The 26,394-nt window shown below is 41.0% G+C and overlaps 1 protein-coding gene across 1 annotated transcript in view; it reads right to left on the minus strand.

The window, feature by feature from the left end:
• Positions 1-820: 820 nt before the first annotated feature.
• ZNRF2 (zinc and ring finger 2) overlaps positions 821-26,394 on the minus strand; it is a 47,240-nt gene continuing 21,666 nt past the window's right edge. The window contains exons 2-5 of the mRNA XM_015854022.2: positions 19,638-19,733; positions 3,749-3,854; positions 3,139-3,216; positions 821-1,982 (exon numbers count right to left, since the gene is read on the minus strand). Coding sequence (XP_015709508.1) covers positions 3,159-3,216; positions 3,749-3,854; positions 19,638-19,733 — 260 coding nt within the window. The 3' untranslated portion in view covers positions 821-1,982; positions 3,139-3,158. The remainder of the gene's footprint in view (positions 1,983-3,138; positions 3,217-3,748; positions 3,855-19,637; positions 19,734-26,394) is intronic.

A 26,394-nucleotide genomic window follows, 5' to 3' on the forward strand; every position in this document is an offset into this window, starting at 1 on the left:
ACACAACTTTTCTTAGCTAAAAAGGAAACTGCGCAGGGAACTACTGTACATGCGATATGACTTCTGAATTGAAGCGTGACAAAACGGTTCTGCTCCCACTGAAAAAGAGAATACAACAGGGCCCCATAGCTACAGGTTCAGCTGAAACTGGTGATAGAAGCCCAGAAACATAGAAACAGCATCATCAATTAAGAAAACCATCTAGTTTGGACTCTTTTCCTTTCTTATTCCAGCATAACAATGACAGTGTACAGTGCAAAATTCAGGGGAACTGTTTCTAGGAAATAATTGTTCTGCAAGAAGACAGGGGAGTCTACTAACACACACTGCACTTGTTCTCCTATATAGCAGCAGCTGCTCCTGTTCTTTGCCCTTTTTGATATGAATCGCAGCAGCAGAAGGAAATATGTATGAAACAAAAACCAAGCCAGCAGAATTATGTATGTACGAGAAAAACATTTCAAGTGTGCAATTTATTTTCGCTATTGAAACCCACTAAAACTGCTGTCACAAATAAATATTCAGAAACTCTTCCCTGTACTGTGAAATTCAGATACTACTACGATTAGTTCTTGATATAACAGGTATGCTTCTAAGCCCTGATATCTCTTCCAGTTTGTCCTTTCTTTCCTTCCCCTTTCTCTTCTTGGAACTGCGATACTTTATGGAAACTAATAGTCATCCACAAATTTAACTTGCTGTGCCCTCTGGAGATGGCTGGAGATGCATGGAGCCTTGGTTATACCAATATAATACAGTCAAATAATAATAAATTAAACAACTGCAGGTGCCTTTTTAAAAAAGAAAACAAACCACACGGTCAGACGTCAGCCTCCACATGAAGAGACCAATTATTTAGATTGCAAAGTACTACAAATCCTGCCATCAGAAAACAAAAAACAACAACAAAACACATTCAAACGAGGAAACAAAGAAAAAACTTGCACATACGTGTTTTAAAAACGCAACACGAATCCCACCTCGATGTTATCTCGCCCACGTTAATAAAAAACCCTCTTACTGTGCCCACATTTGCAGTTCTTCATTTCCACCTCAGGAGGCAGCCTGGAGATGAGAGTAGTACGATAAAATAATTACCTGACACGTTTCTAAAAAAATACCCGTTAAACAAATTACCTTCACTGGCAGCACTTAAAGTTGGTAGTTCTCCTTTTGTTGTCCTACTAAAAAAAAGTTGCATAGCTGTAAGATTTTGCTTTGCTGCTTTCTTTTTGTGTGTTCGTTTGTTTTTCCTCACAAGCAGTACAAGAGAAGGTTTTAGTTACTTAAATAGCAATACAGTGCGCAGATTTCGACAACCCCTATAGCTTGGATCAATATAAATTAGTTACCTGTCTCAGATTTACTCTTTGGACTGCATTGTGACAAAGGTTTAATTAGAAAATTTTGACATATAGTATTCCTGTGCAGAGAAGTTTATGCTTTCTGTTCTTGTAAAAGTGAAGAACGTAAAATAGGGTGTGAATTCAGTAAATAAGGTCACGCTGTTAGATTACGCTAAAGTTTGCCATTTACTCTTCTTCAGCCAACGAGAAGGTGGAAACGTTCCCACTCGAAAATGGGGCCACCCTCCTGCAAGGGTCTCAGATAGCACGGATCAAACGGCTCGGCTTCCACTTGAAGCAGTAGGAAACATGTCCAATAACCCGCTTCTTCACAGAACCAGAAGTTAGGCTGAAATTAGGAACTTTGGCCTTCAATATAAAATAGTGTCAATAGCGTCTGTGGGGGAGTAGATTGTTACAGAATGTGCAGCATTTTCAAAATCCCTGTGTGTCCATTGCATGAGTGTTTGGTATACTGAGCACTACTGGCAAGTAAGTGGTGTCCGCGATGCTTTTTCCATGTCAACGTCCATCTTTGCCTTTTTCAGCCACAAAGAACAGTTATTCTCAGGCCAGGCACGCTGTGTTTAGCAAGGGAACCTCAGATCTCCTATGTTTTCTGACCAGTGGAAGCAGCTGTTAAGAAAGCAGAAGGCAAAGTATCAGCATTTCAGCTATTTCAGTATCTATCACACAGAAACAGCACAAACAGGAGCGCTTTTACTTCCCCTTCTCCCTAAGCCCTCAATTATCGCCATCTCTGCTGTGAGAAAAAAAAGAAAGCAAACTGCGTTTAACACAAGGTTAGACACTTATGAGTGCTTACACAGACAAATGTGTTTACAAACAGCACGTGGATTACTTCCACAGTTCACTTGCTGGTGGTATATGGAGCGTGGGTTGCTTTGTTTACTAACTTTAGCTCGTAACACCTGACTTTCAAACTGCCATCCCTGCACCGGGATACCTCCCCTCAGGTTTTCTCTGCTACCCGTTCAACAATCCTAGTGCTGCAGCATGACCTGAAATGTAGGTTCAGGAAGCAAAGTGAAACAAATGAACATATGAATGCCAACGATGCTGTCTTCAGATTATGATGACGGTTCTCACCTTCAGCAAAACAACAAAAATCAACTTTCACCTACTGACCAGAATTTCAGTTGTGATGTGGAACACTGATAACCAAACATCACAGAACCGCGACACCGTTCCTTTGAGAATTAAGACAAGCATTTGTGCTTTGCAATGCTTGGGAGCTGCAGTTCAATGCAAGGTGAAGATTCAGAACCAGCCAACTCACGGAATAAACCTATCCTTTAAGCCTTTGACACTGACTACAGATCGAAACTTATTAACAACTATAAGCTGGAAATGCGAACCTCTGTGGGATGGGATGGATAGAAACGTTGATTTTTATTTCTTTATGATTCCAAAAAGCTTTCTTTCAGAAACGTGTGCCACAGAACAGTCCAGAATTACACCGTTATGCTATTCTGATCTTGTTTCATCTCCATGGAAAAAAATACTCTTTAAAAGTTAATGCTAAAGCTTTACTGGCACCAACTTGCCACTTTCCAGCGCTAAAACTGGAATACATCATTTCAGACCACACCATAAAAGGACGCCAAACCCTTTTATATATTGTAATATATGTCATTATCTACTGATTAATATTGCAGTTCTGAGACACATCAGCAAATTACAAATTATGAAAACAGCATCAAGAGTGACTTCAGATAATAATAACAATCAAAACATTGCGAAAATGTACGCATCTGAAAATAGACATTACCTAAGAACACGAATCTTCCCTTAATCTGATGGATGCTCTGGGCAAGATCTATTTACTTCAAACCATTCATCTATGCAGCTGTAGGATGCAAGACAAAAATGAAAGAAATTCACATGAATATCCCAGTAATGCTTCACAGTAAGAAATGCATATTAACTGGTTTCTCATTATTTCCACATATGGTGGGATTTTGTATTAACAAAGAAATGTACGTACATGCATACGTGCATGTCCACACTCTATATCTTTATATGTTCATAAACGAAAAAAGGAATATCTCATCATTCACTGAAAATTTAATAATCCCAAACCAAAGCACTCCCTCTTCAGCCTAACACTGTTAGACAAGGCTGTTATTACAAAAGCATGTGCAGTTCAAGCTTGACAGCTGTGATGTCCACTCCTGTAGAAGTGATTTTTGGCCTTTTTTTCATGCAAGTGGGAAAAGCTCACTGGGGAAAATGCAAAGACGTCACTTAAAAATCATCCTTAGTGTGGTTACTGCTTGGTTTTTGTTGGTGCAAAGTGCAAAAACAACCAAGTTGTAGTGAAGTTATTCTATAAACGCAACTGTCAGAACTTCTAGGTATGTACTGTAAGGAATACTTGCCCTTTATGATATATGCAGAGGCAAGGCAGCCGTGCTATAGTATCTCCCTGCTGCAGCTCTTCCAGGCATATTGCACACTCCCCAGTATCTTTGCTCAGCACATCCTCTGAAGAAAGAGAACAAAGTTGGACAGTCAAAAAGCAGACTACCACAAGCAAAACATTCTTTATTCAGAACATCATGGGCAGCTGCAGAAAACAGTTCCTGAACTGCAGAAAGTGCTGTCAGGGTGAGGTTGGGTCACACGTGCCATATGATGGAAGATTCCTGATAAGAGACATCTCAACAGCTCAAATTAAAACATGGTTATGGTTCAGTATCTGCTTGAACACTGTCACAGCTCAAAATGAAGTCCTGCAGGAAGATGGTCACACAGAGGGGATGGGTAGCCACAGTCAGCAGCCAGTAATCCTTGGGGGTTTATAGTCTCTCAGCAGATGCTCATCCCACCACAGACTGCTCTGATCCAAGCTGGGAAACCTGAGCTCTGAGCCAGGCAGCTGCTACATACTCAAGCTGTGTGCTGACCCCAGGAGCTAAACACTGGGAAACCTCAGTACAATCATCCAGACAACACCTACTGACTCCAGGACTTTGAGGATTCATTCGGGGGATGGGGGGAAGGGTGTTTGCTTAGCCATCCCCTCCTCCCCACATTCAGTTATCTTGATGGAGGCTAAGTCCAAGCCTGAAGATAATATTTCTCCAGACAAGACACTGCAGTTAATTAACTAGGTACAGATCTTATTAACTTCCTCCTTCTACACACTTGGCCTATCATTTGCTTTCTTCTCTCCTACTCATCTCTCTTCTACACATCTGCCTTTCTCTAACTTTAACCAGCCACTCCAGCACTTCTATTCCATACCTTTGACCTGAAGGTCCTGAATTCCTGGAATTACTTTTTTTTTGGCATCATTGCCAAATCCCATAAGAAATGAGGAGACAGTATGTTACTAAGAACACAAAAGAACTGCCTTTCAAATAGAAGTTTCTGAGAAACTACATAGTTTTTAATAAAAACCTTCTCTCTTGGACACTGCTCTTAGCCAGAATATGGGATGCATAATTTAGTCTTGGCACAGTACAAAGCAGGAGATGATGTAAGGCCCAGTTTACCAGAAGCAGGTTAGAAGCAACTTCACACAGTGAAGTTATCACACAGATCGCTATCTAAAAGGGACCACGCAGCAACTAGCAATCCCTGGTTGCACACTTGGCTAAAGTAGAGATCACGTGTTCAAATTTCTGCAGCCTTTGGGGGTAAAATTTCCCCTTCTTAACCAAAAGGAGCCTACAAGGATTCTTCACGAATACTGCGATTTCTTGGTACGAATGAGAAACCATCAGCTCTAAGCTGTGCTCTCAGGTGTCTCCAGTACTCATCACTATGGCATTCCAGACGTACACAAATTGACAAGCATACAACTAAAAAGCCATCACTGCAGGAATAGGTGAGATGATGTACGAAATCGGGTCTACTGTGTTTCTCTAGGAAATGCAGTAAGCAAATTATAGGTGCTTGGGTTTCTAAAAGAGTATTCATTCCGCGCTGATCTTCACTGGTTATGTTTAAAAACACTGTACAATGCCACGTGTGCTGCTTCCTCATGGGAATATGTGGAATTCCCCTAAGGAACTAATAAACAATACACACATCACAGTGAAGAAAATAAAAGATGTTTTTTACACATGGCAATGTTATTTGTGGGCATTATTTTAAGAAATTACTTCTGTTTCTTAAGTGTCTGAAGATGTAAGGATTCAAGAACCAAAGAAGGAAAGTCATCTGAAACGATGCACAAGCTGTTAAAAATTCATCTGTTGTCAAAAAATCCCAGCCTGCCCAGAAGAGGGATGCAAAGGACTTCCTTGACTATTATACTGCATGAAACCATATTAAAATGTCTGACACCAGGAGACAAAGACTGCAGAGACAGCACAGTCTTGTTACAGAGATATGAATCTGCCTGACGCTCTCAGACACTATCCTGAGAATGCCTGTTTGCACAAATACTCAGCCAAAAGTCCTACAAGCAGATCGACTCTTCCCACAGCTGAGTCACTGGAAGAAGTGCCATTAATAAAACAAGCATTTATCTTATACATAGCTAATAAAAGTCAAATTTCCAGAGTTATTTTTAATCAGGTTAGCGACTGGTACCCAAAGCAAAACGGCACTGAGGTTCCTCCAGTGAAATAATTCCCAGCACTCTCAAGAGGGAAACACTCAGTCAAGCCTTGATGACCAAAACTAAAATGCTGCCCCATAAAAATATAATAAAGGAAAACATCTCTGTGAGCTGCTTTCATGTTATTCTCTACTGTACATGACCTGACTCATCACGTGTTGCACAGACTTCACAGCGCATGGCTCAGAACTTCCGCTGAGTGCTTTAACACGACTCTGCACCTTTTAGCCAACACCAGGGCGAGATGCCAGTTTAAACAGCTTTATCTTCAACCAGCCCTGGTGTGTCTCTGACTCCCCTTCTCTCCTCTAGGGCTCTCATAATCTCTCTCCCCAGATGCTGTCGCTCTCCCTCTCGCCAATACCAGTCCTACCACCCAAGCCCCAGGTAAACGCCTCCCTGCCTTCAGCCAGGGCTTTCCCCATGGGATGCAGTGGTCGGTGCAGACCATGCTTGGCCCAGCCATGTCAAGAGCAGCTGCTGCAAAGGCTGATGATCACTGAATGTGAAGGCACACAGGAAAGATTCTGTTAGCAGGATTCAGTACTTTTATTCATCTTCAGCAACACAGAGTTAAGCACTTTGCACTTCTTCCATTGCCCTGTGAATGCTAACAGGCACTCATGCGAGAGTGAAGCTAAGTACTGAAGAAACTGGCACCAAATTCCTAATTGTTATATATGCCCAAGCACAATTTGGTACTGCTCAACAACAGAAGAGAAGGAAGGAGGTAAAATTAGGGGAAAAAAAATAAAAAATAATAAAAGAACATTACTGGGTTTTCAACAATACTATATTTATAATGCTCTTATCAGTGTATTACCTAAATGGAAGTGGGAAGTGGAAATAAGCAGAGGCCACATTTTTCCATTTCGCCCACACGTGCGCACATACACAAACACTCACCACACGCCCACATCCATCTGCCTTGCACCAAACAGAAGGTAAACACTCCTCCACCTTCCAGCCATTGCAACAACCACTTGCTGGCTAAAGACTGGCGTAAAGACAAACTCTGGCAGAAGCACAGAGTATTTTCCTCCTGCATCTGCGCAAAGACTTTTTCCTTCTCTATCCCTGCTTAATACTACTAGGATTTTAACTTCTGGTTGTCAGTAGTTTTTTCTCCTGGAATCTTGGTTCTGTCTCTGCTGACAAATAAACTATGTTCCATTTGTGCATTTATAGCAAGAGAAGAGTTACTGAAATAAAATACAATCATCCAGGCAGCACTGCACAGCAACTTGATTAGAAACATTTTCTGCAGTGATTTTCAGGATTCACCAGCTCTAGAAAGAGGAGCACATTGAAATTCAGCATCCAGCTTTTCTGAATTACTTGAATTCAGTTTCTTCTTATTCCACTGGAAAAAATAATATCCCCATTCTACTCAACTATATAAACATTGCCACTTTCCATTCATTTCCAACAAACACAGCCTCAAACACCACTGCACAACTTGCTTCACGGCTGAACCTAACATGTGAAGAATTAGATTTAGATTTTCCCGCAACATTTTCAGCTTTCAGAAGCCACTTCTGAGAAATAACTAGGTGCTTCCTGTTCAACCAGATAAGGATCAGGTGTGTGCAGTAGCAAAAAGTATTTACTTCTCAATGAACAATGATGCAAATGCAATAGACATATGTTCTATTCATCCTGCTTCCCAAAAAGTCTGCATACTTTTAGCTACCTTGATACAATTCACATCAGGTGTAATCAGTAATAGAGAGGAATGGTATTTAGGCGCATTTAGTTTAGTCAGTGGCCACAAAGTAAATCTGCCTACAACTTTAAGATATCTGTCTCAGTAGGAGATATAGTACAGCAAAAAACCTTTCAAATCACAGATAATACAGCTATTACACAACATCCAATTAACATTCTCATGTTTACATTTGAGGATTCACAGTGAAGAGCCATGCTTCAATATAAGTCCAAGTAGTCTGGGAAACAAAGCTTCTCAGCTCCAAACAGCAACATCCACAGCTGGTCAATCCTGTGCTAAGTTGATCAGTGTACTAACTTTCTCAAATCATATTTATGCATCTCCTACAGAGTACCATGGTGAAATAGGTACTCATGCAAGTTAAATTTTATTAGCTCAGTTGGACACTCCATTTGGAAATGCCTTGTGCATTGATGTCTTTACATCAGTTGCCACAGTGACTATGTATTTCCACTGTGATTTAAGATTTGCTTAGCTAACAATTATCTGATTGAATATGAGAGATCTGCTTGAAACTGCAGCCTTTCCAACTTCTGTTTAATCAGGCTGGTTGCAATTAAAATGCCCACAAGTCATCTCAGGATGGTTAAACAACTTCCTCCTCTTGCAAAGACTTCAAGTTCTACTCACCGCATTTCTAAGTACCACGCTACACTTTCAAACTCTTGTCTAGATATGAGCATTTCTTTGCAATAGAACCAGAAACATCCTTATATTCCAGAACATGATGTAAAGAGATTTTGTGTCAGACCTATCCATTCTATACTGTCCCCATTCCAGCTAAACTGATGCGGTTACACTTGGACTGACTCAAGGGTTAAATTCCTTGAACGATCTTCCTTGGGATGATGTGTTCATCTCAAGGCTTCTCCCCTCCATTCAGAAATGCTACCCCTGAGAGATCAAAATACTCCTAAACATTTTCCCATCAGTGGGTGACCACATGAAAAAGCCTTGAATGCTGCAGGACCAAAGTAGTGCCCCGCAGTCCAACCCCGTCATGAGTGGTGTACCCATGTGCCTACTCGTCTGGAGCAACTGAAACAAATACTTCCTTATTGCAGCTCATAGAATAAAAATAGGCTGTTTTCTTTCTTTCTTTTCCTTTTTTTCTTTAATCAACATCTCTCAAGCATTAATCTTGAATGTCAGGAGTTAAATAAAAACTAGCAAACCCACAAGAAATGCAATGGCAGCAAAATAAAGAGTCCTTAGGAAAAAAAAAAGAACCCAACCTGTAAGGAACTGTCACTGGAGGAATACCTCCTTCTCCTTGCTCCATTGCGAAATAATGATTTACACTTCTCCAGGCTTTGTTTACTATCAAGGAGGATCTTGTACCACAAATATGCTACAAAAGGAGGAGTGGTTGAGTAAGCGGCCAGAGGCAGCCAGCGTCTATTGCTGACAAGAGTCAGCAGCAGTGAGGATTGTTTCTTACAAGGTTGAGAGTTAGGTTGGATGAATTCAACTTACAGAAGTGAACAAGAAAGAATTATAGCCACAGAATCCATACCTGCAAATCATCTTTTTTCTTGGCTACACGATGCTTCTTATCTTTGAGGAATAAATCAAGGCTGCTTACATGCTATTGACTATTTATACAAGCAGTAAGAAACTGCTATGACAGATACAAAATTAATTAAGATACGGTGAGAACTTGGGATCACAATCCAGAGACCCAGGGCGAAAGGGTCTGAACTGTGTGGTTTTCTGCCAGAGCAAGAAATAATACAGGAGAATTTTGAAATGCAGTTTGCCTCGTGCAGCAAATATAACTTATTTAGCAAAGTTAGTAAGAAGAAAAAGCAACTCAAAACAAATCCACAAGAAACAACCAGGCATGAAACTCAAAGCAGTTGTTATCTCCAGAAGCATCTTATCGCAGTTCATCACTTGGAAATCTGATAGAACGAGGAAAAGATACCACTGAGGTCAGGAGGAGAGGGAAGAATTCCTTTCATTGGCCTTTCAGAGACTGTTAGCTGCAAATAGCTTTACGGTCAGAATGAAGACTTAACTACTACTATACTGTATTCTATCAAAGCAAGTAATTTTGCCAGTCAAGCGTGGATGCTGTTACCAACAACATTCACAAAGACTAGGAGAGGGAAACAGAGTGCAGATAAGGTGAAGTACAAATAACAGAATATGACCGTCTCTGATCAAGATGCAGCAAAGGTCTGAATTGACAGGGATTTGGCAGATATAAGACGTTGCTGTGACTGTCCAATAGGATCCCCAACAGAGTTAGAAATCCCCTTTCTTTGGAAGCTTAAATGACTTTAAGCCTACTTTTCCCTAACGTGAAAGGAGACCAAAATATCACAGAAGCAAGTTCCTCCAAAAAGCGAGGTTCCAAGCATTGCCACTGAAACCATGGTCAGAAGACAGAAGAAAAATGTAAATCATTACAAAGCAATTAGGAAGTTTCATTCTAGTAATGATCTGTAAGAAAACGAGAGTGTTGATGGGGACCTGCTGGCTTAATGAAAGCTATTTATAAAAATTCTCATCTACCACAATGTAGAGGAAGCAGGCAGATTAGAAACCTTTATGGAAGAAAACGATATGGGAAACAGTGCCCACAGAGAGCATAAGGAGAGGGGAAACAAAGGCCAGCTACACTTAGCCATCCTTCTACTCCAGGCAATGCTGTTACTTTAATACCACTATTTTTTTAAAGCTGGCTGTATGATATGCTTCAGTGCTTTTGTTTCTTTTCCAGGCTCTTATTCCTCTCTTCCTACAGGTACCCTGAGTACACTGAGTTTTCCCGGGTCTTTGTAACAGTGGCCAAGTAACAGCCTCATTTCTTTATAAGCTTGGCACAGAGCTGGCTTTGATCTGATGTAAAATGAACGCACAGAGAGCATTAACGAAGATGCCACGAAGGCTGAAGCCATGAGACAAAGCAAAACTACAAAAGGGGAGGGAAAAAAACAGGTGTGTCTGACTAAGATGCTATTCTTAGAGCAGATATGATGAGCACCACACAATGAAAATTCTGGTGCCAAAACATAGTGGGTATAAATTCTGGCTTATTAACCTGGTACCAGGTGCTAGGCCAACAGGGTGCCCTTCCCAGCTGAATCCAGATCTCTTTTCTCCAAGCACAAATGGCACGTTTGGTGTCAATGTACACATACAGGACATGGATAATATCACTGCTTAATTTTTGTCTTCCTTTCCCATTCACAGCAGCCAGACTGCTGCTACAAGCTATTCCTATTTGAAATTAAATCAGTTTTACTACAAAGATGGATCCCAGTGCCTGAATACAACAGTTTCTGATAACTAAAATGCAGTCAGAGTTTTCAGAGTTAATTCAATTTTTCTGCTAACCGACAATTCAGTATTATAACTTATTCCAGCAAGCATGGATAGGTGCATCAGGCACAGTATTGCTGGATAATGAAGGGAAACAGTTGTCTGTGTTAGCTAAAGGGGCCAATCACACCTAGGGTGGTACATCAGGCCCAGCACTGCTGCTGGGTGAAGGAAGAGATTTCCCTACTGCTCTGCACTGGTGAAGCCTTGCTGCGAGCACTGCATGGAGGTTTGGAAACCACAGCACAAGAAGGACGTTAAACTAATAGAGACCGCCAGAGACAGCTGGGCAGGGAGTGGGGAACCATCAACTCTCCTGGAACACAACTGCTGCCATCTCATCAAAGGGATTCCAGACATGGGATGAAGAAAAGACTAGAGCCCCTGCCGATCCCTGTGACCAACAGGAAGCTATTCTCTCAGGCAAGCAAAATGGCACGGGATGCTACCCTATGAAAGGGGCCCACAGTACTCCCACTCCCACCCTTCCTCTTACTTCAAAACTAGGGCAACTTCCAGGCCATGAGCATCTCACCCTTAACACAACTGGTTTTTGTTACTGTGGGGCACAATTAAATCACATTGCCATGGTGTCGCAAGCCACCTTCTGATCTGAACCCTATTAATAGGAGGACTCTGTGGCTGGAACATCAGTCACTGAGCGGTTAAGGACTCTGAAGTTAAAATTACTTGGACAAAGGAGGGCTACTTCCAGAGTGTTTGCCTATCCTTGTGTGGGACACGTTGAGGAGGCTCTTCAAGTGGGGGAGGATGTATCCTCCTCCTCCCATCAAGAAGTGGCACCTTCTGGGAGAAGCACAGATGCGAAGCCCATGGACACTGACCTCCCCAGGAGTGACATACTGCTCACAGAGGTGGATCCACCTCCAGATGAACAGCAGCAGAGGGAAATGGATTCATTTCCATCAGCACTGAGCAGGCACCAAAGCACCATGCTTTCCAAGAGGCAGCAACCCACATGCCTCTCATACTAACCCTGGACAGCTCTTTCTCTTCCAATGGTGAATGTCCTACAATTTTATTATAAGCTGGAGAACTCCAACTCCAGGGTCACCCCACGAGCTCACAAGGAACACCTATTTCCTAGCAATAATAGTATCCAATAATACAAGCTGATTAACACAGGAGTTAATTTAAAAAAAAGATGACCCCAAAAGACAGTTCTCTACCACCATATTAAAGGTTTACTATTAAATAGTAAATTTTTCTACTATGTAAGCAGTGATAATCTCCAACTCAGACTTGAGAGCATTCTGCCTCAATAACAGAGTTTTCATGCAGCTTGTTTTGGAAGAGTTAGACTTACTCTACCACCAGACACCCTCCTCCCCCCCCCAAAAAAAAATGTACTGACTTCCTTTATCATTGATGTTTTGAGTCTGCAAGTCATAAGTGCAAGACGATTTAAATGATCAAAGCATAGCAAGCTTTAAAGCAAGATTTTAATCTGAAGGGAAAACCAAACAAAAGCCCTTACAAATGGCATTTCAGGCTATATTTTCAATTGATCTGCCCTTGGGGCCATTTCTGAGCAAGAGGGAGTGCTGCTCATTGTTTTGTATGTCTTTAGGGGAAAAGACTGAATAATTGGTTCTAGTTCATGCAAAATAGTAATGAATCTGGGGAAGAAAATACAGTGGGATTCCTACACAGAGCACTCCATGAGATGCAGTTTGGCATTTATTTTTAAAAGCATAAGATTTTGAGTACTTATTTCAACATCCAGTCAATGAAAGTTATTCTCTATGGTGGGGAAAAGATGCATACTTACAAGAGCATTGTTTTTGCAGAGCAATTAAAGAAAAAAAAAGAAGAGGAGTAAAATCACAAGGTTTTAGAGGTATCAGATTTACAAACTGCAGTTACCATTCAAAACAAGGAACATTATTTTCCCTGAAGCTAAATTCCCAGCAGTCACAAGACTGCAGCAGTTGCAGACACGATTTATGACATCCTCCAAATGACCTCTCAAAGCTAAAGACTGATTAAGAGTAAGACATGGAAGGTAGCTCCTATCTGCCTGGATCACATGCTGCACAGTCACAGCACAGTGAGCATTTGCTATTGAGCTAACAACACTGCTCCTTCGCTTTCTGCTGCGTGCAGCACTGCACTGCCATTGTATAACACCAGAAGCACAATGACATACAGTAGAATATATCAAGTCCTCTTCTAACGTGATCTGAATCACTCCTTTCTTCACATGCAGCTGTTCTTTGCAGCACTGGTTCACAGGTGTATCTATAATTTTCTGGGACATGAACTGTCACTTGACTTCAGCAGCACTGTCAGTACCAAAACGAAACAACAGCAGTATCTGAGATTAGGAGTAGTTTGTAAAGAAAAGAAACAACTTGAGCTATTCAGAGCATGAATGATCCCCATTTTCCCCACTCCTTTCAGAAAAGGGCTTTTCTATAGTTGTCAAAAGCTTTACTGTATTTATTCAGTGCTGCATTGAAAATATTCCCACGGCATGTATATGCATTTATATAAAGGCAACTTCAATGTACTGAGAAAAAATAGTCATCTCACTCTGGAGAACATTATGAGGTGACATTATGTGGCCAAGAATGATTGGTGAGAACTCCATCACAGGAAGCACTGTCTAGGTTCACACCTGGCTCAAAGGCAAATGTGCACAGAGTCACCCAACAAACAGCCTTCTCCCCAAAGGTTCATTAAAATAGTAGCATTCAAGACAGATTGGAGAGAAGCATAAAGATGAATGGATGTGATGCCTGATGTCCTGAAGTTGCACATTCCTCTGTAATAGGATGCAAGTGTGTTGAATTGAATTCATTACAGTCAAGACAATTTATTGTAATCTGCTAAGCATCCCCAAACTGCACTAGTGATAGCTACTTTGCAAAACTATGCTTCCTTTTCTCTTACATGAAGAGGAAGCTAATGAGTAATGTTGATATTTAAACCAGCACCACAAAACCTCCAAGACTGCATCTTAGCGAGATAAATGGGGTAGCCTGCAGTTCTGAGAACTGCTGTTCCAGATAGTTGAGGCACTTCCCTCTCAGTTACACTGTGTTCCAGTTTGGGAGCTTTCTTCACAACCACGGTTAAAAATACACACTTTACCTTTCTTTCATGGTAGCAAAGAATTAACAGTTTTTGGGTCTGGAGGAAAGACTGGAGGCTGCAGCTCTCAAAATGCTCCAATTCCATACTATCAACGACTGACCCAATTTACCCACTGAGGCTGAAATGGGGTCACAGAATCAGGTCCTACTTTCGGAGGGAGATCCACACCCCAACTTGAGTGAGACCTTACTTACTTCATAGCTAATCCAAGGCCTAGAAAGGAGAAAAACAGTGGAAGTTTCCTCCTTGCTGAAAAGGTAAACAATTCCTAAACAGAGGAAGTACAACGTAATCAATATACTTTGATCAAGACCTTCAAAAACAAGTCTCCTTGTCAAAATTGCAACACTTGCAAGACAGTTATGAGGTCTGAGCTGACATTATACCCATTCACAGAATAACAGCTGTGTTTGAGATTTAAGTTTTATTTTACTATAGCAATGCTCTTCTGTCATTACACAACACGAAATCTTGAAATTCATCAGATGTTTAATGGTTCTAATTATTTGAAAGAGATGCATTACCAAACAGTTTTAAAGCATTAGGGGAACTGAATGAGCCTCCTACATAATCAGGAGGGTTTTCATGGGTACGCATGATCAGAACAGAAGCAAATGCCACTATTTTAACTGCAGACACAGGCTAAGCGTCTGTTCGTGTCCCATGACACCACTGTGCAGGGTGTGCTCTTTGCCTGTTGCAACACACCCTCAAGGACAGTGTGCAGAATCACCCAGGACAAAATAAGAAGCGAGAAACTCTTGACCAAGGACGTTCCTCAACTCCAAAATGGAAGAATTGAAAAGTTCTAAAGAGAATTTTAAACCTCAGGATGAAAGAACTGCTTTGCCTTGGTATTATTTTGTACTGCTTTGCTGAAAGTCTAGTCCTATTAAAGGATGAGGACACGGAGGATGGCTTAAGCTTTTCCAGGCAGACTGGCACCATGCCCTTCCGCAAGGTCTCTTAGGGTATGGTCTCATACCCTGAGAATCCTGGCAGGGACATGAACTTGATGTTTGTAATTCTTATTTCCTTCAGACTGATGTTTTCAGAGCATCAGGAGAGAGAGCTGCTGGGTGAAACACCCTCTTCTTTTTTTTTCCAGTACAGATGTAACCAAGGAAAAGAAGTCATTGCAGAGGCAGAACAACCAGAATCACAGATCTCAATAGTTCAAATGCCGGGTTAAGGTGCAATCTTTCTCTTCCCTTCTGCTGAGCAATATCAGCTGAGTAAGTTCTGATAAAAGTCAATTTTGAAACAGCCACAAATCTAAAAATAATACAACCTCTGAGAGGAAAAAAAAAGTCTAAACTCCCAAAGAATATTTGAAAAATACTTATATGCAGTTCTTTGGATGATTTCTGCCAGTCCCTCATTGATCATAATGCATATCCTGTAGTTGTGATGTAGATGTTGGTAACTCCTCTAACAAGATCACTGCTCTGGCAGATGCCAGTTCAGGATTCTGAAACACACTCGCATGCAGACCTCAAGCATCAAACAGTACCATCACTCCTCTTTTAAACTGTTTTACAATTAGCTGTATTTACACCCTTCATGAGAAAGCCCTGCTTTGCTCCCTCGCTAACCTAAACAAACAATTGCAAAGCAGTTACCTTGGGTCACGGAAAATCCTCCAGCAGCTCGTGCACTGGATATCTTAACATCCTCTCTAAAATCAGACTAGTGCAAGTTTTTCTCCTGAACAAAAACCTCTGTTAATACAGCGGCTGCTAATCAGACCCACTGCCATATTTGAATTAAACACAGAGCAACCCGAGTGAAAGCAGCGCTGATGCCAAAGCAGCTCTACCCTGAGCACACAGCCCTAAGGAGGCCCGTTGAGAAAGTTTCCAGTAGAACAACGTTCCGATGCAAAGCGCTGACTCGATGAAACCCAAAATATTCCACAGGAATGTGCTAATTCAATGAAAACTTTTGAGAGAGGAGAGGCCGGCTGGCCGAGCAGCCAAGGAAGCAGGGAGCTGACTGGCTCTCCCAGCTCCCAGGGTCACTGGCTTCCCCAGCTGGCAGGCTGCCCGTCTGCTAGTCCCTGCTGGCAGAGAGGCCCTTTAATAATAATAAAGTCTTACAAAGTGTCCTGAGAACCAAACAAAGGCATTTCAAAAAGACAAACAGAATTACTTCAGACAGAACCAGCTGCAAGGTTTCTTCAAAAGGATTCAGCGGCGTTAGTTGCAGAACGGCTTAAACTAGTTGGTCTCAAGCCGCCAGCAGCCCTCTCACTTGGGTCTTCTCATTTTTATTTTATATATCTTCTAATGAAAAAATGTACCCATACTGTAAATACACAAAGCTACACTTGCATTCAAAACATACACTTCACCAGGTAAGTCTTAATCATCTGCCTCACAGCAGCTGGAATGCAAACTGACCCAACAGCGCAGAGGTCAAGGCAAGTTGGTTCCGAAGCACTGAGTGCAACTCAAGCAAACAGCTCTACCAGGCCAACAGGACTCTCTGTGAGCAGCACCTCTGGGAGAGTTGCCTCTAAGTGGGCCCTGCACATCACACAACATTGTAGACAAGAAAGAGAAGACATGCCTGGAGAAGCTGAACAGGAGTGGTATGGCTACGTACAATGTTAGCAGTTATTTTTAACAAACATCCAACACACTCTCAAAGCAAACAAACTCAACTAACAGAACAGGTCATCTAGCAAGTAATCCACTTTCTCCATAAAAGTAACAACCTGTGGCTAGCCAGTGCACAGGACCTATTCCAGCTTCTCAGCTCTGCAAGAAACACTACGAAGATGTTTCTTAATGGCTAAAGGCTCTCTTAAACAGCCTTGCTTTTACACTAACCACCACAGTGTTATCACATAATTCAATTCATTCAAACACCTTTTGTATCAGGACAACTATATATTGGATCAGGTCTGAGAACCACAAGTAGTTTAAGAGATACTTGGAACAAAGTTCCACAGAAAAAAAAGAGTGTTCTTTGTACGTGTCAAATTGAGGAAGCAATGAGATCTCTGCTAGAGAGAAGTCGCGTGATTTTAAGAGAAGGCCAATAAAATGCACTGCTCACTTTTTAAAACATCTTCCTACCCCCAAAAGCCTAAGGCTTCCTTCAGCTACTTTCAATACAAGATGAAGAGAGAAAAGCAAATAAGAGAAATAAGTATTTCTCCTTCTAGATAGAAGTAGGAAACCGTCAGCAACCAACATAAACAGATGATATGCCTACATAGGTCTATTTAAGTATATCCACCAAAGGGCCCATGAGAAAGTAAAGCATAAAGAGACTAAAATTCCCTTTGGGAAAGAGATCAAAAGTCAGTACAACGCTTTTTCTTCTTGCAAGCAAAATTCAAGATGCCCTTCCTGTAGCTTAAAGCAAAAGACATATCCATCACTGATCTCCTCATCCTGGCAAACAGCAAAAACACAGGAAAAACGCAATCATTTAGATATTCATATACAATTCTAGACCTGTAATCACAGCAGCATTTAGCCAAGTTATTGATCTGCTCGTTATTTTTCTAACGTTAGCCTCTTCAAATGGATCACTACTATGCCCCAAATTACTGAGTGATACCTAACTCTGAAGCCATATCCTCAATTTCTTTACATTGCAGTAAAATAAGTAACCAACTTAATACTATAATTTAAGATTTAGTCTACAGGTCCAGAAGCTAACCAACTGCGATTAAAAGTATTGATGCACACTTCTATTACGGGTTAATGAGAGTTGACTGAGGGGACTACACAAAGATAACAAGATGGCCTCAAAGAGCTCCAATTAATTGTGGGCCAGCTGGGAGAAACAATGCTGGAAAGAAAAATAACATGTTGAATATGGCACCACTGTGATACAATGGAACACAACCAACAGTACCAAGAGGTTGTTATGCAATTGCTGTTTCTCTGGGCAGAAATGTTCACCAGATGATTGTGCTTGCATGTACGTGTAGGAAGCAGCAGGAGCAAAGGATTTCAGTCTGTCAACTTGTAATTTGTGCAGATCTCATGAGATGGATTATAGCCAGAGCTTGCTCTCTGCCAGCAGCCTGCCTCCTCCTGCTCCATCCAAACTGACCCCAAGTGCATTATCCCTCCCCGACTGGGCTGACTAGCCTGCTTCTCCCTTATGTTCAACATTTCTCTGTACACAGCTCTCTTAAAAACCTACCTTGGAAACTGCTCGGTCCTAATTTAAATGAAAATAACAACAACCACCACCACCACCAGATCAAAAAGAAACAAAATTCTCTGCTAAATGAAGCCAACCTCCTCAAATATATGTTGCAACAACAAGATAAAAATAAATAAATAAATAAATCTATATTTACTTTACCTGAGCACTGCACTTTGACATGGATTTCACAATTATATGACTTTGAATCATTTTTGCAGTTAATGTTTTGTTCCAGTGTCCCTGATGCTTTATTGCTATCCAGACAAAAAATAAGATGGGCTGAACCATCCTTCAAGACTTAATCTGAGATGAAGTACAAAGTAAGATATCATAAAAGCAAAGGAACAGGGAAGTCAATGAGTCCATAGCACTGTAGGTTATTTATACACCAACTGTTTTTAGAAAGGATCTCTAAAGGCCTCTTAGTCTAAGTTGCTCAGAGCCTTGCTCAGTCACATTCTGGCCAGCTCCAGGGACAGAGGTTACACAAAACTCTCAGGGCATCTGTTCCCATGTTGGTTCATCCTTATTATGAGAACCTTCAACCTCAGACTCAATCTAAGTTATCCTGGCAGCAGCTTGTGTCCACTACCTCTTGCTGTACAACTCTGTGATGAGCCTAACTCCCTTCTTTCTAATCATATCTGCTTTCATAAATTCCACACCTGATGACTGATAAGCAGTAAGATAATCCAGGAGGCAACACAAGGTTTCCTGATGGTAAGGCAGCTTTGTCAAAGCAGGTACTAGTTATACAGGAAGTTTTTCCTCATTCCTAGTTTTCTTAAACCTTTATGAGAATTTACCAAAGTTCTGAGTGTCAACCCAAGCAAGGATCTACCAGTCCTTACGAAGTATCCACATACATCCAGCAGAAAGTGAAACATGAAACTTCTTTAGCTCCTTCAAGTCACTTTCTTGACTAAGTAATAGCATGGAGTGCTTCATACAACAGTTCTTCACAACGTCCCCAAAAGGAGACTTGATTGATATATCTAACCACTATATGCCATTAGATGAGAGGTCATTTAAGCTATACATATTCAAATAGACACTAAATGGACATAGATCAATATCTGACCTTATTATCAAATATAGAATAAAACATGCCCAAATAAGAATAATTGTATATTTGAAATACAAGCCAGCAGTATAAATCACATTAGTCTACAGTAATACAAAAAAGGCTACATTCAAAAGAATTATTTGGAAAAAAATTAACTACAGATAAAAGCACACCATTTCTGAGTCGATTGTATCAGTTACTTGAGCATCTTACTGAATAAAAAGATACTTTCACTAAGGTTTAAATAAAGAAATATTGATCAGCTTACTTCTTTCTTACCATTGTAGGTTATCCTTGGCTTTGTCAAACACATCACGAGATGTAAATCCATTTCATCAGAAGATACAAATTTTGAACATACAGGGCACTTGAATCCTATGAAAAAACATAAAGTAAGTTGAGTACCCTTGGCCACGTTGCAAGTGTTTACATTCACGCCAGAATTAATACATAAATACGCTGCACATATTCAAAGCCAAAAATAAAATAAAAATCAAAAATACCTGTCAGCTTTTCATCTTTAACCTGACATTTCTTACATGAATGTAATCCCCTTGATTTTGAAAGGCCTCAGAACAGACTGCTGCTTTGGCAAATGGATCTGTTGCCAGCTGTTAACAAGTTACCACTTCTGGAAGGTAAAGCTTCACAACAATTCTAAGAGCAGTTTAAGATGGAAGAGAGTAACAAACCTACTAAAGCAGAAATTGGATACGTAAGGAGCATTTAACCACTCAAGTGTGTAACCTGCTTTATCGGGGGTGGGAGGGTTGGACCAGAAGAGCTCTGAATCAACAGTTTCACTTTTACCGGGAACAGCATAGAAAATTTAATAAAGGATCTCTGTTTTACATCCCACCCTTTACCAGTCTGGGGCACAGGGAAAACATTCACCCAGAGTTGTCACCTCATCTACTGAATCACCAGCATTTCCTGTAGCGCTGAATTTGACTCCTCCCATCCCAGCCCATTACGACCTGGTTTAGCATGTGAGGTCACAGCCTGAGGCAGTGCAAGATAAAGACTAATTAAGACAGTCTGGGTTGTGATGCAACTACATAAAGTATTAAGTAGTTTTGTTATAGACTATTAATTTATGTCCTTACCAAAGACAGTAATCTGCCAATTAAGGAATAAGATCGGCTGGCCAAGTTTTATGTTAATAATAATAATAATAAAAAAAAAGGTCTGAGCAATAGACTGAATTTGATCTGCTAGAAAAGTTAACATACAAGTGAGAGACAAAAAACCACCCAGCAGGGATCCTTATGAATAGCAACTATTAAATACACCTTACAGGACAACACAGAGAGAAAATACCTACTTAAAAGTAATCAAAACCCATGCTCAATATAAATTTCTTCATTGGCATTGAGGAAAAGCAATGATACCGTATAAGTGGCTACTGTGACTCCCACCAACACCAACACCTATGTCTGTTCCCTATTACTTTGTCATCCCTTGCTTTTGTACTTACACTTTTGGGAGTGTACAATGAACCAATTCAGACAAGGCTATTTAATGACTTGATGCTGCACCTCCAAGTTACTGATGCCTGAAAATTTTGATCTTTACAGAATCAGCGATTAACACAGAATGACCCGGGTTGGAAGGGACCTCAAGGATCATGTAGTTCCAACCCCCCTGCCTGGCAGGGCCACCAAACATACACATTTACTAGATCAAGTTGCCCAGGGCCCCGTCCAACCTGGTCTTGAACACCTCCAAGGACGGGCCATCCACAACCTCCCTGGGCAGCCTGTTCCAGGGCCTAAACACTCTCCAAGAACTTCCCCCTAATATCCAATCTAAATCTTCCCTCTTTTAACTTAAAACCATTTCCCTGTGTCCTGCTATTGTCAGCCCTTTCAAAGAGTCTACTCCCCTCCTGGGAGTAAGTTCCCTTCAGGTATTGAAAGGCTGCATGAGGTCACCCGCAGCCTTCTCTTCTCCAGGCTGAACAAGCCCAGCTCCCTCAGCCTGTCGGGGAGGTGCTCCAGCCCTCTGATCATCTTTGTGGCCCTCCTCTGGACCCTTTCCAAAATCTCCATGTCTTTTTTGTACTGAGGGCTCCACACCTGGACACAGTACTGCAGATGGGGCCTCACAAGAGCAGAGTAGAGAGGGACAATCACCTCCCTGCACCTGCTGACCACCCCTCTCCTGATGGAGCCCAGGATCCCATTTACCGTTAATTATTATTCAGATCTAGATGAAGCAACTGACCCAAAGTCTTGCACTCCCTTTATTGAGACAAAGCTTGTCTTTGGTGCAGTTAATAGGAAGTAACTCAAAACAGTCAACTGGTAGCACACATGAGGAACTTTGAGCAGCAACCAAACGTGTACTCTGAAACCACTTCCTGAGATAACACACAGCTCTGATTCTTTCCATTTTAGTTATAAGCAGTTCACATCTACTTGTTTCAGTGCTGCATTTTATTTCATATTGCTCCTCTCTACTCCTCTCTACTTATTCAATATCCCTCTCCAAGCTCACACATTTACTAACACAAGTTACACCCACAGTTTAACAAGAACAAAACACTCAATCACACATTTTGAAAAGCAGGCTATAGGGATTACTTACTTGGAGAAACCTTTATCAGACAAAAGATAAATTAAAAACAAAAAACAAAAAAGCTTCAGCCACTGTGTAATCCTTCCCCAGGGCTGCATCTCAACCTGACTAAAATCTAAATGAGCATCTTAGTCCTCCAAAGACTCAAAATCACCCGTAACCACTTTGTTACATTTTTCTTCAGAAACTGACCTAGGGCTAAATCCAACTGTTATCAGCCAAACACAGCTGATTACTTTAAGTCCAGTCACAGCCGAGAAAACCACTAAGACTCATCCCTTATTCTCATTTACATGCTTCTATGTGGCATAACTGACAATTTATTCTGATGTGAAAAGCATGCAACTTCCTCATACGCTGCAGACAGAGCCCTGCTGAGCCAGAAGGATGTGTTTGCATTACAGCAGGTGAGCAATTACATTTATGGCTAGTTAAGCGGTGGGACAGTCATTAACAGGTTGCGCTTGCTTTCTGCACAGAACCCTTTGAGCTATTCCCTAGAGACATCAATATATTTAAGCAGAAGCACAGGGGCAAAGGAAAATCATCAAAAGGTTTTCAGAACCACTTCTAAAGTTAATAGGCTTTTCTTAAAAGGTACTTCTTCCAGGAATGCTAGTATGGAAGACTTAAAAGTCAAGGAGAACAGCAAGGAGAGACTGAGTATATAATAATATTATTAATAATAATAACTGCAGTAGCACTCATCAGTGAAAGCCATAAAAATTTTAATGTAAAACTATGCTTGAAAGTAGACAGCAGTGAAAGATCTTTCTGGCTGTCCCCCTGCAGTACTCAGCTGAATGTGTTTTTCCTGTGCTGTGGTTTATCTGGCAGCAGCTCAGCACCACACAGCCACGTGCTTCCCCTAGGCGGGATGGGAGAGAGTCAGAAAGGTAGAAGTGCAAGAACTTGTGGCTTAAGATAAAAACAGTTTACTAGGTAAAGCAAAGCTGTACATGCAAACACATCATAACAAAGAATTTATCTGTTCCCATGGGCAGGCAGGTGTTCAGCCATTCCCAGGAAAACAGGGCTCATCTCATCTAGTGGTTTCTCAGGAAGATAGTCATTCTGAATGTTCCTTCTTCCTCCTTTACCTCAGCTTTATACTGTTAAGCACAATGTAGGGAACATCCCTTTGGCCAGTTTGGGTCAGCCGTTCCAGATCTGTCCCCTGCCAGCTCCTTATGCCCCCTGAAGAGCCCTCACCAAAACACCCTTGGCTCTGTACAGCACTGCTCAGTAACTAAATCACTGGTGTGCTATCAACACTATTTTCATCTTAACTACAAAACACAGCATCATGTGAGTCTCTATGAAGAAACTTAATTCTATTCCAGCCAAAACCATGATGTGCTTAAGTCTGTCCTTAAGTCTTGTAAACAGTCCCTATTTTAACAATACATTATCTCATGACATACTCAGTATCAAGGGGGACCTGAAGGTAACAGGTAAGAAAGTACAGACATCCTCCTGACATAGTAAGTCTGGGATATCCAACTGCTACAGTTGTACTTAGTCTTAAGTACAACTGTTGTACTTAGTTTTGTACTTACACAGAATGATACTATGAAGAACTCCAGAGGCAGAGGACGCTACACTTAACCAAGACCTCTGGACCAAAGTAACAGCCAGTGGTAAAGGTATCTTTGTTGAAAATGTTTTTCCACTGACTCGCATCAGCTTTGAGCCAAAGACCACCATTACAGCAGAAAACGTGCCTTTAACTCTCAGCATCTTCTGAAACGTTTTCTAAAGCAAATGAGACAGCAGTTGTCATTCCTTCATGTTCTGCTGTAACCACTAGCTCCTGGATTTAGCTGTCATCCTCCAGAGATGCACAGTGCATGCTTTGTGTGAAGGATACGTATATTTCCAACTCCTTCAGCAGCCCCCAAACAACAAGTCATTCTGAAGTTACACACTACGTATTTAGGAGTACTTTAAAAGATAAACCAGTGACCATTCACCGCTCAAAATGCCAGTTTTGAGTCCTAAAAAAAGCTGGCATTTTCCCATCTTCCCTCAAATCAGAAGGCAACAATTTCATGACCCAGTTTACAATTAAGTACTCCATAAGAACAAAGACTCTATTGTACCCCTGCTCAGCAGGCTAATAACATCTATAGTCCATGTTTGTTTTTACCACCAGTTTCAGTGAACAATTCTGATAAATTTATGGAAGTTTCACATTACTTCAACAATCGGCGACTGCCTAAAAGTAACTTGTTCTTTATTTGGCTTGTTTCACAGATGAAGCACTCACAGACACTTGGAGGACAAAGTGGAAGCAATTGTCACATGAGGTGGCATCAGGTGAAGTGTCCTGTGAAAACTCTGAATTGCAGTGAGCTACATTCGCACTTACACAGATACAAGTTTACAAGGATAGCATAATGCAGGACATACAGCTCCAGATGAAAATGCAACTCTTATAAAGTTTCTCAGCATCCTTTATCCCAGTCATGCCCCACTCATTGTCCAGCCCATGCTGCAGCTGCCCACAGCTCATTTCACCATCACACCTTATTCGTGGCATTGCACTTCAGCAGTACATACAACTGTGAACAACCACTGTCAAGAATGAAGCACAGGAAGAGTAGAATTTCAAAGATCTCTGTTGAGCACCTTGAGAGCTCACTAGCCACTGCCATCAGACTAGATGGATGCATTGGTTTCACTAAAACAAGGTCAAATATTCCACTAGTTTTATGTTTGTTGCCCCTCTTTTTGTTTGTTTTAAAGTTACTAAATGGTTAAGATAACTTTTGTTGCTTATATACACAACCTATATAACATATTTTACAAGAGTTGCTCTGAAAGCAACACCTCCTGTTTTCTTATGTTGACCAACAACATTAGAGACCGATGGTGGTGGTACAGCAGTAGATGTTGAACCTTACCACCAAGATTCCATTACATATTGTTGCTGTGTGACAGGTGGCAGCAGAGGGGCAGTATGACAGAATGGTGTCTGACATGGAGGTGCGTATGAAGCAGTGGGTCGGGATTGAATTCCTCCATGCAGAAAAAAGGCACTCATTGACTGTCTCACATTGTAGAGAACATTACCTGCAATAAAACAGTATTCCAGGGAAAAGCAACCTTTCATTCCATTTTATTTCTGTACAGAAGGAAAGAACTGAGCACCAAATCTGAGCTAGCACAACAAGTGCATGCTTACAATACACCAGACAAACTTACAAACTCACATCGAGTTTCACACCCTTGAATACAATACTGAAAGTAACACATTACTTACAACAAAACCACAGTCATGGAAAAAAAAGTACAGTTACAAGAAAAGAGGCAGAACAGAAGGGACTAGAAAAACCCAAGGTGGTATAGTTTGAAATAACTGAACTTGCTTAAATAGCAGCAATTCAGTACTCAGAGGTGAATTCTCTCACTCATTCCTTCCTGAATCTATCACTTTGATCAGATCACCATCTTTAGCAAATGAACCTACAGATAGTCAAAAAAAATCCCATCATTTCTCACTTCCATCTATGGAACTCATAACTTTTGTCTCTGGCAGGCATGGAAACTGTCCACAAGGACAGGTTGGTGGGTGACCACTCACAGTATCCATACTAACCTCAACCTTTTATTGGTATCTCGCTGTGTTTGCCTTGCTTTGCAAACAGACTGTTTTGCCTGCAGTTCAGCCAACAGCAAAGCAAACAAAGCCAATGCAACAAATGATATAAATATGGCATTCATCACTTTTGTAGTAGGATGAAAATAAGTTAAAAAAAAAAACAACTTCTAGGCAACATGGTACAGAGTGTCACAGAACTGCACAAGAAGGAAATTTTAAAGCAGTGTTAGACCTGCACAGAAGAATGGATGTTCCTTCTGGTTGATGTTAAGCTGTAGTAGCACCAGGTGACCATGAATAACACGCACCAAAGAGACAGCCTCACCCTGATCTGAGTAAACTTTCAGTAGAAAAGTCTCAACAAGGACACTGCTAAAACTAACAGTGATACTCACTGTCCTTTAACAATAAATATCTAACAAAGGCAAGTTTTTATATGCATATGTTTTCAAGTTAGATGGAAAAAAATCCATCTCGGTTTACATTTAAACAAGTCATAAACAAAGAGGAAAATGTACATACATGTACTTTCATAAAACATATCTGAGTATTAAGAAGCCTGACAAACATCAGGCTTGCACTTGTCCTTCAGAATTAGGGGCAATAAGTACAGGCAATCTGGAGGCACAGCATCCAGTAAACACGGTAGGCAAGAATACTATCATGCAAATAAAGCCTGAATAACAACTCTACGATAAAACAAAAGGGCCTCAAGAGGTCACTGAGTTCATCCCCTGCAGTGAAACTGGGTAAATGTACTTTGAGGAATTAGTCTACCCTTAATAATGAACTAGTGAAAGATTTTACCATCATCCTAAGCAACCTGCAGTGCTGATCAGCTATTCCTAGAGT

The sequence above is a fragment of the Coturnix japonica genome, chromosome 2 (genome assembly GCF_001577835.2).
Source record: "Coturnix japonica isolate 7356 chromosome 2, Coturnix japonica 2.1, whole genome shotgun sequence".
NCBI lineage: Eukaryota > Metazoa > Chordata > Aves > Galliformes > Phasianidae > Coturnix > Coturnix japonica.